This window comes from Cetorhinus maximus, chromosome 9 (assembly GCF_964194155.1).
Source record: "Cetorhinus maximus chromosome 9, sCetMax3.hap1.1, whole genome shotgun sequence".
NCBI lineage: Eukaryota > Metazoa > Chordata > Chondrichthyes > Lamniformes > Cetorhinidae > Cetorhinus > Cetorhinus maximus.
This window is the reverse complement of record NC_135887.1, coordinates 119,111,826-119,126,159: the sequence shown is the minus strand read 5'-3', so window position 1 is coordinate 119,126,159 and position 14,334 is coordinate 119,111,826. Positions and strand designations below refer to the sequence as shown.

The 14,334-nt window shown below is 41.7% G+C and overlaps 1 protein-coding gene across 2 annotated transcripts in view; it reads right to left on the bottom strand.

Moving 5' to 3' along the window:
- qser1 (glutamine and serine rich 1) overlaps positions 1 to 14,334 on the bottom strand; it is a 126,811-nt gene that overhangs the window by 58,249 nt on the left and 54,228 nt on the right. For both annotated transcript variants that reach the window (XM_078549453.1, XM_078549454.1), the window contains exon 2: positions 1,116 to 1,219. In XM_078549453.1, coding sequence (XP_078405579.1) covers positions 1,116 to 1,219 — 104 coding nt within the window. The remainder of the gene's footprint in view (positions 1 to 1,115; positions 1,220 to 14,334) is intronic.

Here is a 14,334-nt window from a genome sequence, read left to right as displayed (position 1 = left end):
CTTCACATGGAAGGAGTGTTTAGGGCCTTGGACTGTGGGGAGAGGGGAAGCAAAAGGGCAGGTGGTACATATCCTGTGTCCACAGGAGTTACATTTGTCCTTGACCTACCGCACTGTTCCGGGGAAGCTCAACATAAACTTGAGCTACAGCACCTCATCTTTCGATTAAGCACTTTGCAGACTTCAGGACTCCACAATGAGTTCAACAATTTCAGACCATAAACCCGGGGCCTATTTTATTTCTTCTTCTTTGCATGTTTTGGTTTTTCTCTTATTTTTTGCTTGCAGTCAGCAGCACACCTGCTCTTGGCACATCTTTTGCTTCTGGTTCTTTTCTTGCTCCCTCACCATTTTCCTTGGCCCTGGAAGACTAACTCTTTGATCAATCAATCGTTCCTGTCTTTCACTCTATCACAGAGCTCCCTTCTGTCCTTGTCCCACCCATCCATCTCTTGCTCAAAACCCATTACATTTCTAACTTTTCCCAATTCTGATGTAAAGACACAGGCCTGAAATGTTAACTGTTTCTCTCCCCAGGTGCTGCCATAACCTGCTGAGTGTTTCTAGTACTTTCTGTTTTTATTATGAATAATGTAGTCATGTATATTTTGAGGAAGAAAACTTGTTAAATAAAATCTGCAGGTTGGTTGAGAGAAGATCTTTTTGTTTAGCATAACTCCAGGGAAGTATCAAATATCTTTAAGAAACAATTTCCTACCAAGAAAAGAATCCCAGCATGTTGGCTCTTCTAACCAGGGGAATGTAAGGATGTCATTGAAGTACTGAAGTGGAGGTGCTTCCTGCATTCTGAGGTGACTCAATTTATTTTAAAACATGCTATGACTTTACTGTCTGGCAAACCAATGTAGAGGCACCTGGCTGGATAATGCATGCTACCAGAAACCAGTACACTTGGTTAAAAATTAGAAACTGTTGATCCCAAAAATTGCAGCATGAAAATAACTTTCAAAATAATTTTAAAACAATACTCAAGAGAAAGAATAGGTGACTTTATACATTTTAATGCAAATCAGATGCTTTGACAAATGGCACAGGTATCCACTTCTTAGTTTTAAAAGAAGTTACTCAAAATTACAATAGAAATTATTTTGTACCTGTGGGGTGATGTGTAGTGGTATAGCCAGGCAGCTGGTGAGATGCTGCGTAAGCCGGTCTATGAAGGAGGTCAGTTTCTGGATGTGCTGCTCCATAGCTCAAACTGAAAAGACAAGTGATTTAGTCATTCAGATGCAAAAATCATGATTTTTTTTTAAAAATGGTAATGTGGTGGAGGAAGAGCAAAGACAAAAGTTACATTTTTTTAATATTCATTCATGGGATGTGGGTGTTGGTGGCTAGGCTAGCATTTATTGCCCATCCCTAATTGCCCTCGAGAAGGTGCCTTCTTGAACCGCTTGAATTTACATTAAAATTGTATCCACTATAACTTGCTTAAATGGCCAAGAAGTGCAACAGTTGTAACTCTCATAATGTAAAAAAAAGTTTTCAATGAAAATGAAAATGGTCAAATACAAAAAAGAGCCAAATGGAGGTGAAAATAAAAGCAGAACAAAGGAAATGGAAAGCATTGTAGCCACAATCTTTTATAAAACTGGTAATTGTGGGCAATTGTGTATTCAAATACAACAGCAAGCTCAGTGATGCTATCATTAATCTTAAATTACCGCAAACTCCTTCACTCAAGACTGCATATCTAAACTATTTGAATACAGCACACAGTGCAAAAATAATTTTTTACGTTGCCTTGAGGAACAAAGCTCAAACCTGCCATTTGCACAAATTATCTGCTTAACTATTTTCTCACTACCTCTGATTTTTCCTTCAGTAACATGCAGCCAATGAATAATGGTCAATCATCACAAAAATGAACCAACCAAATCCCTTTCCCACTAATTTTAAGTACTTTAAACAATTGGGTCCCAGAATCCAGCCACACTGATTCAATTACATTCCTATTCTAATCAATTCCACACCCACTTATTCTGCCCCAACACAGGCCCTGACATCAATTTTCTGTCTGATTGTATTTAGAAAATGCATTATAAAGCACACACTTAAAAAATCATATTGGCGATGGACCGAACTGTCAGCAGCTAAAGCATGGGACAGATTAGCCAGGGGCAAGATGGGGAGGGGTGTCCATAATATTGTAGTGGATTTGGGTGAGGACAGAATGGAACTGGCATGACAGTTGAGCTGGGGGAAGCAGGACAAAATATAAATAATACAACCAGCTCAAGCTATAAAAGGACTATTTCTTTTAAAAATTAAGATATCAAGGATCTGATAAAATTGCCCAGGATTACACCACCAGGTCAGAAAGGAACACAAAATAATTTCAATCCAAATCCACACTCCCAAAGCCAATACAGGAGCAAAACCTAATCCACACATTTCCAATTGAAGTTAAGTAGCTTTAAGGTGGAGTTGGAATTTTCTTGATTGCAATATCTGTCATGCCAGATTTTTAAAAAACTGTGTGGACAATGAGCTGGCAAAAAAGATAAAATATTTGGCGTAATTTCATTAATTTTCCCTTTATTTATTGGCAGCTGTTGCACATTGGCCATTTAATTTGCAGTTACTTGAAATTTTAGGATTGCTGGTTACTGGTCCCCGCTTGCTGAATTGCCATGCTTGTACAGTATGTACATGTTCAGTTAAGATTTGTCATTGTTCTAAAATTATGAAATCTAAGCCAATTAATAATGTCAGAAATTTACAATGTGTACTATTGTATCATTTTACTAGAATGTATAGAGACCAGCAGCTTCCTATGAGCTACACCATGTGTAGCCAAGGTTAAGGAACACAGGGTATGTATAGCTACAAACCTGGCCTGTTCTTATAGACTAGGATTGTCTGGATATGTCAATATTTATAACCAGAAGATAGTTGTAATTACTTGTTAATTTCAGGCCACAGGTTACTGCATCTTTCTCATTATGTATTGTTTTGCACTTATAACAAAGTGTGAAATATGAAGGGTGACAGACAATACTACAACACACACAAGAACATAACAGGAGCAGGAGTAGGCCATTTGGCTTCATGAGCATGCTCTGCCCTTCAGTAAGTTCATGGTTGATCTGATTGTGGCCTCAGCTCCACTTCTCTGTGTTCCCCATAACCTCAATTCCCTTATTGATTAAAAATCTGTGAAACACAGCCTTGAATATGTATATATATTGAGCCATCCTCCAGTGCTTTGAGGTAGAGTATTCCGTAGATTAATGGCTATCACAGAGAAGAAATTCCTCCACATCTTCATTTTAAATGAAAAGCCCCTTATTCTGAAACTGTCACCTAGTTCTAGATTCCCCACAAGGGGAAACATCCTCTCAGCATTTACCCACTTAAACCCCTTAGGTGTGTCAATAAGATCACCTCTCATTCTTCTAAACTTCAGTGAGTATAGGTTCAACCTGCTCAACTTTTCCTCATAAGACAACACCCTTCATCCTAGAATCAGCCTAGTGAGCCTTCTCTGAACTGCCTCCAATGCAAGAATATCCCTTAGTAAATAAGACCAAAACTGTATGATGTACTCTTGGTGTGGTCTCGCCAACATCTTTACAGTTGTAGCAAGACTTCCCTTTTATACTCTTTTTACCCCTTGCAATAAAGGCCAACATTCCATTTGCTTTCCTAATTACTTGCTGTGACTGCATGCTAACTTTTGTGATGCATGTATGAGGACTCCCAGATCCCTCTGTACCACAGCATTCTGGAAGCTCTCCATTTCAACAATATTCTGCTTTTCTATTCTTTCTACCAAAGGGGGCAACCTCACATTTTCCCCACATTATACGTCATCTCCAATTTTTGTCCACTCACTTAGCCTATACCCCTTTGCAGACTCTGTGGGCAGAATTTTCTGCCTACCGGGCAGGCGGGCCCGACCCAATCTCCAGCGGGTGGGGAGCTGATCCCTGCCGGAGAAGCGGGCCCCGCTGCCATTTTAAGTGGGCAGGCCAATTATGGCCCGCCCAGCGTGATGCCTGGCGGGAAGTGCTATGCGCTTCCTGTACGGGCGGGGGAGGTTCCCCAAATGTGAGAATGCGCTCTTTCGTGCATGCGTACGGAAGAGCGCACATCTCCCTGAGGCTAAGTGCTGCCTCAGGGAGATCGCTGACAGCTGTATAGACATTAAAAATAGAAAAAAAAAATCCTTAACATGTCCCCCTCATGTGACAATGTCACACGAGATGGGACATGTTAATAAATTTCATTAAAACTTTATTCAACTTTTTAAATCCCTACAAGAAACCTCATCCCGCCGGTGGATCAGGTTTCATGTTTTTTCTATTCCCCGCCGGGGCTCCTGGCCTGCCCACCAACCTTAAGGTTGGACGGGCAGGTCCTTTAATTGTTTTAATGATCCTGTCAATGGCCTCAATTAGCCATTGACAGGTTGGCAGGTCCGCAGCTGATTTTGCTGCGGGCCCTCCTTCCTGAAGATTTAAATGGGGCGGGATGACGTTGGGGGTTGCCCCCGATGTCATCCCGCATCGGCGAGCGGGCCCCGCCCCCTGCTCGCCAACGGCAAAATTCAGCCCTGTGTATCCTCCTCACAACTTAGTTTCCTACCTATATTGGTATTGTCAGCAAATTTGGTTATAATACACTCTGTTGCTTCATCCAAGTCATTAATATAGATTGTAAATAGTTGAGGCCCCAAATACTAATGATCTCTGTGGCACACTAGTTACAGTTTGCCAACTTGAAAATTACCCAGTTACCCTGTTTTCTGTTAGTTAGCTAATCCTCTATCCATGCTAATATTACCACAAACGCATCTAGTATAGTAACCTTTTATATGGCACCTTACAGAAAGTTAACACACAGCAGTAAACCACTCAAGTATTTACAAGCAAATTACTTTTTACCCAGGCTGTGCATATTTGAAATATGCAACTGAAATGCAGTGAGGGCTAAAAATATTTCTTTTGAAGTTCTCTCATAGAAATACCATCTGATTTTATGGCAAAATTCATGTTTATTGATAGTTAAATACTGACAATAGGTGAACAAAATACCACAATAATTGTATGCTGCACATTTTTCCAATCTACTGGGCAAGATGACACAACACCCCACACAAAAAACTGGCTGCACAGCAATGGTTTGCATTGCAAACTACTTCATTGTGGTATGGTCGCGAATTTTCTGTTTTAACATGCTGTCTTTCTCTACGAACTCATTTACACAGCAATTTTTCAAAGTCTCATCAGGATTTGATGCAGTGGTGAAAATAAAAAGGCTGCATTTGTTACCAATGCTGCGCGTGCACGGTTCTCATGTTTTACTCTGTTACGTCATTGTGAGCGACAAAGTAGGTAGCGGCCAGGACCAAAGATGGCACTGCTCATATCATCATGGCTGTGTTTTAGGTGATGCCCTTTAATTCCAAATTGAAGCAGATTGGCTGGAGTGCCTGTCGTTCACTAAGAGTGAGTCAGTTTTCCAGGTCAGGGCCCCATTCGGAGTTGGGCCTTGGGCAGTGGGCTTACAGAGGAGGGGGAATGATGGTTTGAGGAGGAAGACGACAAGAAGAAGGACGGGGGTGAGGAACGGGATGGGGGTAAGAAGGAGCAACGCGAGGATGTACCTGACATCACTGACGCAAGCACAGAGGGATACTGGCAGGCTGGATATAGCGGGGTAACGTCATTGGATTTCCACACACGACTGGAACATTGCGCATGCGCAGACGGCTATCGGTAGCCATCTTGTGCTGGCAAGAGAAACAGTGAAACAAAAAACACAAACATGGTCCACTGTAACAAAACATGAAGATATGGTCTTATTTTAAAAAAAAATATTCTTAGCTGAATACAAAATCCAAAAGGCAAATACCGTACAGCCCTTTGTGAAGTAAAATGACTTTAATTACTAATTAGAACCGAGTGCAACAACAAAAAGTTTCCTCTTCCCTTCAACACAAACAATTGTCATCATGCAAAAAAAGTTACAAGCCTTGTAGCAATAAGCCATCTATTACCTGCAAACAAATCTTCTTTGTAACCTTTTCTTTGCACTTTTAGTGCATCTGAGCCATTTACCAGCCTTTCTGGACTAGTGATTGATGTTTGGGCATTTTATGATATTTTGCAAAATTAACACTTCACACAAATGAACTGTTTCTAATAGTTTCATTTGATGGAAAACAACAATTCTAGCATCTGATGAAAACAAGTCACTTATCAATTTGATCAATGAAGTTGCTTGAATTTTATTGGAAATGAAGTACATAATTTAAATAAATACATTGAGCATTGCTGTCACTGTATAGTTGTAAAATTGAAGACATATTTGAAACAAAATGAGAAAATGCAAAATTTAAAGCATTTCTGTAGTGCTGATTATCTGACCAAATGATGAAAACAATGAAACACTAACTGCATTAGCACATGCAGCCATTGGCAATTAAGGTCTTAGTATGTTTTTGATTTCATGGAACAGTTGGAATCTTGGAAGCTCTATTTTATGCACGTTATGCAAAGTCACGCAGGTTATTTTCTGTGATTGTCATAAAAGCCCACTTGGTCCACTGATTCTCTTTGGGAAGGAATCCCACTGCCTTTATCCAGTGTGGCATTTACATGACTCCAGACCCCTTGTGACTGATTCTTAACTGCTCTCTGAAATGGCCTAAGCACCTGACTAATGCAGCTCACCATCACCTTCTCAAAGGCAATTACAGATGGGCAATAACTCCTGGCTTGCCAGCGACGTCCACATCCTTTGTCATGAATAATTTTTTAAAAACTGAGTAACTAAAACTCTGGCTCTAGTTTGACCTGATCTGGTAACAGTGGTTAGTGCCATTCTAGTGGGCTGTTTATTGCTTGGTTTAGTGATATATATTTATAATTTTTTTAAGAAATCCTATTAGGATTAAAAACTGAAGCATTCTTGTTTATCTTGATAACTCCAGCTATGGAATGTAATTTTATTTTAGCATTCAATTCATTTAAACAAGACTCTATAGCCAGCAGCTTTGAAACTGACGTGAATGTAATGGTCATGGTTATTGCTCTTTGGCCAATACAAGTGGATAGTGTGTGTGTTGGGGATTGTATATGTAAGATTTTTCCTATCAAAAGTCTTAAGTGAACATACTTCTTCAAGTTTTGGGGTTTTAATGGGATTAGTTACATTTTGATAAAATAATAGCTCCTAAGGGTTGAAGAGAAAATCAACTCAACTTTATTTCCCCCCAAGTCCAACTCATGAACAGGCAAGGTTTCAACACTGGGTCTATGCCACAATAAATGACCATGCCTGGGGTAGTGAAACTTTCTAAACTTTAGAGCCGCATATGATAATCTTCAAACATTCGAGAGGCACAAGACATAGACAACCTTCACAGACATATTTTTTATTACTATCGCACATTTTTGTGAGGAAATATATCTAACAAAAATGCAAATGCAAATAGCATTAAAAAGTATATGTATGCAGGAACATTTACTAAGTTTAAAAAAAGGATTCATTATTCTTGGTTGGGGGTGGGGGGTTGGGGGGGGGGAGGGAAGATTACTTGCATCCCAATACAGTACTTATATCAATCTTACATTCTGCTGTTCTGTATTAAACTTTGATCGGAAATCTTCCTTTCTTGACAAAAGCCACAAATCAAAGGGTCAGCAGCAAGAAGGTGGGTTAGGGAACCAGAGAGGCCACTCCAAAATGCTGATGATCAGGTCATGCAGCCCTATATCAGGCCGGCGGGAAACTACAAAAAAAATCTCATGATGGCACTGGGGTGGAGACTCAATCAATCATGGACTCACTGAGTAGCGGAGCAAATTCAAGATTAGCTGAAATGAATCTTTGATCTGATTTGTAAGCCTCCACCCATTGCTCTCCAATGTTCTCCTTTTGTGAAGCTGTTCGTGGCAGAGGCTGCATCCAGCTGTTTATTTTCCTCCAATGTGCAATGTAAGTTTTACAGCACGAGGAATGAACCACACACTAAGTGTAAAAGAGCCACATGCGGCTCATGGGTCACAGTTTGGCCACCCCGGGTAATGCAGTAACCAACTGTGTTGTTGTTGCTAGGATGTTGATCTCCTGCATAGGCACCTTTAAGCTTGTGGCTGGCTGACAGTGTATGAGAGCAATGATTAAGAGGTCAGAGTGGATGGTGTGTAGACAGGTATTTTCCAATTATTATTTCCAGTTGTCACCGCTTTAAAAGACACAAAATACAAGAAATAATAACAAGGAGCAGGAGTAGACCACTTGGCCTCTTGAGCCTACTCCGCCATTCAATAAGATCATGGTTGATCTGATTGTAACCTCCCGCCTACCCCCGATAACCTTTTACCCACTTGTTTATCAAGGATCTCTACCTCTGCGTTAACAGTATTCAAACACTATTGCCTTTTGAGGAACAGGTTAATAAGGAGGTTAAAACTGTAGAATAGGTACCCAGAGGCAGAAAGAAAGACAGAACTTACATTTATGTAGCACCTTTCACTATTGAAGCATTTTACATCTAAAAAAGTGTAGTCACTGTCATAATGCAGGGAAATATGGCAGTCAATTTACAAACAGCCTGTTTTAATGATTTCGGTTGACAAAACACAATGGAGCTACCCTTCGAATATCGCCATGGAACCTTTCATGCTCACCTAGGGACCAGTTTAATGTCTCATCCAAAAGGCATTGGCCTGAATCCTCAGTTCAGGGTCAGTTCCCCTATTTCTGACCGTGAACAAACAAAAAAATAAACACTTATCTTCTTCCGATATGTCAAGACGGTCTTCTGATGGAGGGTCCTGCAGAACTGACTCAGTGCAGGAATCCTTGGTGGGAGCAGCTGAATGAATCTGCGCAGAAACCTCACCCCATTTTTACGGCACTAGCTGCCATATAAGTTTAAATGTCCCAAAACCTCTGAAAAAGAGGAGAGAAGTTACGTGTCTAAGGGAGTAGGATAGAATAGGGTGGACGGGGGATCAAGTGGGGAAATGGGGGGTGGGGTTTGGGGGGGCGGGGAGATTACGGGGGCAGTTGTATAATTACCTAGGAGTTAGACTGTAACTTTCCTCAATCTAACATTTCCTGGGTAACTATTCTGGCAAGCTGGAACTGTCTGAAGTCTCCGACTCTGAACTCAGAGTTGGAGTCTTTCTCACAGGGTTTTGGGGAACTGCCCATCAGAAATTCAAACTTCCCAGGCAATCCGGACAGAGTTATTGCATTGGGGACTTCAGAGGAGTACCGAGGGGTATCTTGGCGGGCACGACTATCTGGAGACCAGAAGACCTGAGCCCTAACAATGAAGCGCTCCCTCAGCACTGCACTGAAGTATCAGCCCAGATTGCTTGTTCGAGTCTCTGGGCATAAATCCACAACCTTTTGATTTAGAGGTGAGAATTCTATCAACAACTTGCACTTTTAACATAGAAAAACATCTCAAGGCACTTCACAGGAGTGTAACTGGACAAAAACTAGTGCCGAGGTAAGGGAGGAGAAAGCAGAAAGGGTGACTGAAAGCTGGCTCTAAAAGTTAGGTTTTAAGCAGTATCTTAAAGGAATGGCAGAGAGATTTAGGGAGGGATTTTCAGAGCTTAGGCTCTAGATGGCTGAAGGCATGGCCACTATGGTGGGATGAAGGAATTAGGAGCTGCAGATGCAGCCAGCACCTGATGAATGCAAAGATCTTGCAGGATTGTATGGTTGCTGATATAGGGATGTGCAAGAGGCCAAGGAGGGATTTGAACATGAGGATGCCTATCTGTTTTTAACACATAAATCAATGCATTGGGGGGGGGGGGGGGGGGGGGGGGGAGAGACTGGATTCCATGTACATCAGCAAGCATAGGTGTAATGGGTTAATTGGACTGGGGCTAGTCAGCATACATGTGGAACCTGACATTCTGTTTTTGGACGATGTCACGAGGGGCAGCATGCAGAAAAAAAATTGAGGGGGGCTCCAGAGACAACACTGCAGGGCAGGAAGAGAAGCCATTGTAAGAGATCCTCTGGCTACAATTGTATGGGTAACAGAGAAACCAGGCAACTTGTCCCACTTAACTGGACGACTGAGAAGCATTGGAGGAGAATGCTGTGGGTCCACTGTGCCAATGGCTGTAAACAGGTCAAGAATGATGAGAAGGAATAGCGCTCCGAAGTCATAGCATGTCATTCATGACTTTGATTAGGACTATTTCAGTGCTTTGACGGGGTAGAAATCTGATTGGAGAGGTTCAAAAATGGAACAGTGCAAAAGATGGGCATGGGTTTGGGAGACATGTTCGAAGATTTTGCAGGTGAAATGAAAGCTGGAGATGAGGCAGTTATTTTCAAGGTCAGAGTGGTCAAAGATGGAGCGTGATGATGCCACATGAACGTACCCAAGAAGTGGGAACCACTTAGCAGCTAGCATGGGGGCCAGAGATGGAAGATAGATGGCCAGCAGTTTAGTATGGATAGGGTTGAGAGAACATGAGGTGGGTCTCCTGGGGCAAGATGAGCTTGAAGAAAGATAGAGAATCTAGACAAAGATGCAGGTTCAGGGCTAGGGCAAGGGGAGGGAGGGATGTGATAAAGGCAGCTAAAATGATGGTCTCAGTCTTAGTAACAAAGAAATCCATGAGTTCCTTGCATTTGTTTGTTGAAGGTGTGGGTGTGGGAAGACAAAGGGTTATCTTGACATTCCAGAATGATCCAGTGGCGATGAGCAGTTTTGGCAGAAGGGAACAGAGCCCAATGATGCTTGATTTAAGTTCTCTTTTTTCCATAAGTTGGGGTAATAGTTTCCAGTGGTACCAAGAAGATACAAGTTATGTATTAAATGAAAAGCTTAACTAGTTAAACTACATAGTATAGCTACAAATGATCAAATAATATTTCTAAACTTGAAACCCTAATTAAACAAAAAACTACAAAGATAGCAGGGTAGGTGATGTGTTGCAGCTGTAGCAAATGGGAGCTGATGGACACCAGTGTGATCCACAGCAACCCCACCTGCAGTAAATGCCTGCAGCTCAAGCAGCTTCGGCTCAGAGTTGATGAGCTGGAATCTAAGCTTTGGACACGGCTATGTATCAGGAGGCAGAATGTTAGCAGGTCTCTTTATTCCAGAAGGCAGTCACGCTCCTTAGGTTAGGTACATCAGATTTAGTCTGTGATCAGTGACAGGAGGGTGTGGCTATGAGTGAGGCTGGTATGGGGATCCAGAAAGTGACACTGAGAAGCCTCTGCCCTTATCCAATAGGTTTGAGGTTCTTACAACCTGTGTGGTCGAGAGCAGAGACTGCAGGAAGGGTGAGCAAACTGAACACACAGCACTGTGGTGTGGGGGTAGCGGGTGGGTGCAGGTTAAGAGGTATGTAGTGGTAGAAGGAACAGTATAGTTAGGGGCATAGATACTACTCTTTGCACCCAAGAGCCTGAGTCCCATAAGCTGTGATGCCTGCCTGATGCCAGGGTTAAGGACTTCTCCCCAAAGCTGAAAAAGAACTCTGAATGGGAGGGGAAGATCCAGTTGTCATGGTCCATGTGGATATTAACGGCATAGGCAGGTTTAAGAAGGAGGTTCTTCTAAGGGAATATGAGCAGCTGGAGGATAAATTAAAAAGCAGAACCACCAAGTAATAATCTCTGAATTGCTACGGAATCATGAAACAATTGTCACAGGGTAAATAAGATGAGAGTTGAATGCGCGGCTCAAAGATTGGTGTTGGGGAAATGGGTTTCAAATCATGGGGCACTAGCATTAATACCGGGGAAAAAGGGAGCTCTACTGTTTGGACAGATTTCACTTGAATTGCGCGCTGGAACCAGTATCCTGGCAAATTGTATAACTAGGGCTGTAGACATGGCCTTAAACTAAATAGTGAGGGCAGAAGTGTTCACGTGAGGGGAAATTTAGAAATTTAATGAGAAAGGGCAAGATAATACTGCAGAACAGCAGTGAGGGGAATGATAGTCAGAGCGTGACAGGAACAGTGCAGAGCACACAAACATGAGGATGCACCAACAAAATGGGCCAGAGTAGGGACAAATTGTAAAAAGACAGGATTAAAAGCTCTTCATCCGAATACACACAGCATTTGTAATGAGATAGATGAATTGAAAGCACAATTAAAAATAAATGGTTACGATATGACAGCCATTATAGAGATTTAGTTGCAAAGTGACCAAAGCTGGGAATTGAATATTCAAGGGTATTTGACATTTCGGAAGGATAGATAGAAAGGTTGAGGAAAATGAGGTAGCTCTGTGAATAAACGAAATCCGTTCAGTAGTGAAAAATGATGTTGGTTCGGAAGATCAAGGTGTATAATCAGTTTGGGTGGAGATATGAAATACAGGGGTAAGAAGTCACTGGCGGGAGTAGTTTATAGGCCCCTGAATAGTGTCTACAACTGTAGAACAGAGTTTACATCAAGAAATAATGGGGCTTGTAAGAAAGGAGCTGGAATAATCATGCGCGATTTTAATCCTCATATAGTTCAGACAAATCAAATTAGCAAAGATAGCCTGGAGGATGAGTTCACAGTTTGTATTCAGGGTAGTTTCTTAGAACAATACATCTGGAACCAATCAGGGAGCAGGTTGTTTTAGGTCCAGAAATGTGTAACGAAATGGGATTACTTAATGATCTCATAGTAAAGAATCCTCTAGGCAAGAATGATCATAACATGCAATTCACCTTCATTTTGAGGGCGAGAAACTTGGGTCTGGAATTAGTGTCCTTCTTAAACAAAGACAATTACAAAAGGATGAGAACAGGACTATGGTGAACTGGGAAAATAGGTTAAAAGCTAGAACAATAGAGCAGCAGCAGCAGGCCTTTAAGGAGGTATTTTGTAATCTCAACAAAGATATATTCATTTGTTTACTATTCTAAATAGGGAAAAGGAGGGAGGAGAGAGTGACACACATACACACAGTGGAATCCTTACATTTATTATGCAATTGTGGTATTTATTTATCCAAGGAAATCTGGATTTATTTATTTCCCAGGTATTAAACAAAAAGCAACAAATTGAAGTCTCTGAATAGATCTTGCAAATCAGTGCTGCTTGACCCCATGCTCTCCAAACCCTAATTCAGTGTTGACATGCCCCAAGAATCCCTCAGAAAGCCAAAGTTTTATTTCACTCTCCAGTGCTGCCAAACCACACAACCCCTCAGGTTGCTAAATATCAGGACACATGCTCCATTTTTGGTATATTCAAAGCTCCCAACAGTCAAACTGCACAGCACTCCTTTGGCAGCACCTTCCAAACCCACGACCACTACCATCTAGAAGGACAAGGGCAGCAAATAGATGGGATCACCACCACCTGGAAGTTCCGCTCCAAGTCACTCACTATTCTGACTTGGAAATATATTGTCATTCCTTGACTGTCACTGGGTCAAAATCCTGGAACTCCCTGCCTAACAGCACTGTGGGTGTACCTACACCACATGGACTCTAGCGGTTCAAAAAGACAGCTCACCACCACCTTCTCAAGGGCAACTAGGGATGGGCAATAAATGCTGGCCCAGCCAGCGAAGCCCACAGCCTGTGAATGAATGAAAAAAAAACAGAATCCACAGTCAAACTGCAGTCTCTGGGACTTGGAATACTATTTGGTGTCATTTGTGCTTTTTTTGATATATATTAATGATCTCGACCTTGGTGTAAATCAGGCACAATTTACAGACGATACAAAACTTGGAAGCATCGTGAATTGTGAGGAGGATAGTGTTGAACTTCAAAAGGACATAGACAAATTGGTGGAATGAGGGGACAGGTGGCAGATGAAGTTCAGTGCAGAGAAATGAGAAGTGATTCATTTTGGCAGAAAGAACATGGAGAGACAATATAAAGGGTACAACTCTAAAGGGGGTGCAGGAGCAGAGGGACCTGGGCGTATATGTGCATAAGTCATTGAACGTGGCAGGACAGGTTGTAAGAGCGGTTAATAAAGCTTGGGTTTTATTAACAGGGGCATCGAGTACAAGAGCAAGAAGGCTATGTTGAACTTATATAAGACACTAGTTCAGCCTCAGCTGGAGTACTGTGTCTAGTTCTGGGCACTGCATTTTAGGAAGGATGTGAAGGCATTGGAGAGATTGCAGAAAAGATTCACGAGAATGGTTCCAGGGATGAGGAACTTCTGTTATGAAGATAGATTGAAGAAGTTAGGACTGTTTTCCTTGGACAAAAGAAGGCTGAGAGGAGATTTGATAGAGGTACTTAAAATCATGAGGGGCTTGGGCAGTGGATAGCGAGAAACTGTTTCCACTTGTGAAAGGATTGAAAATGAGAGGGCACAGATTTAAAGTAATTGGCAAAAGAAA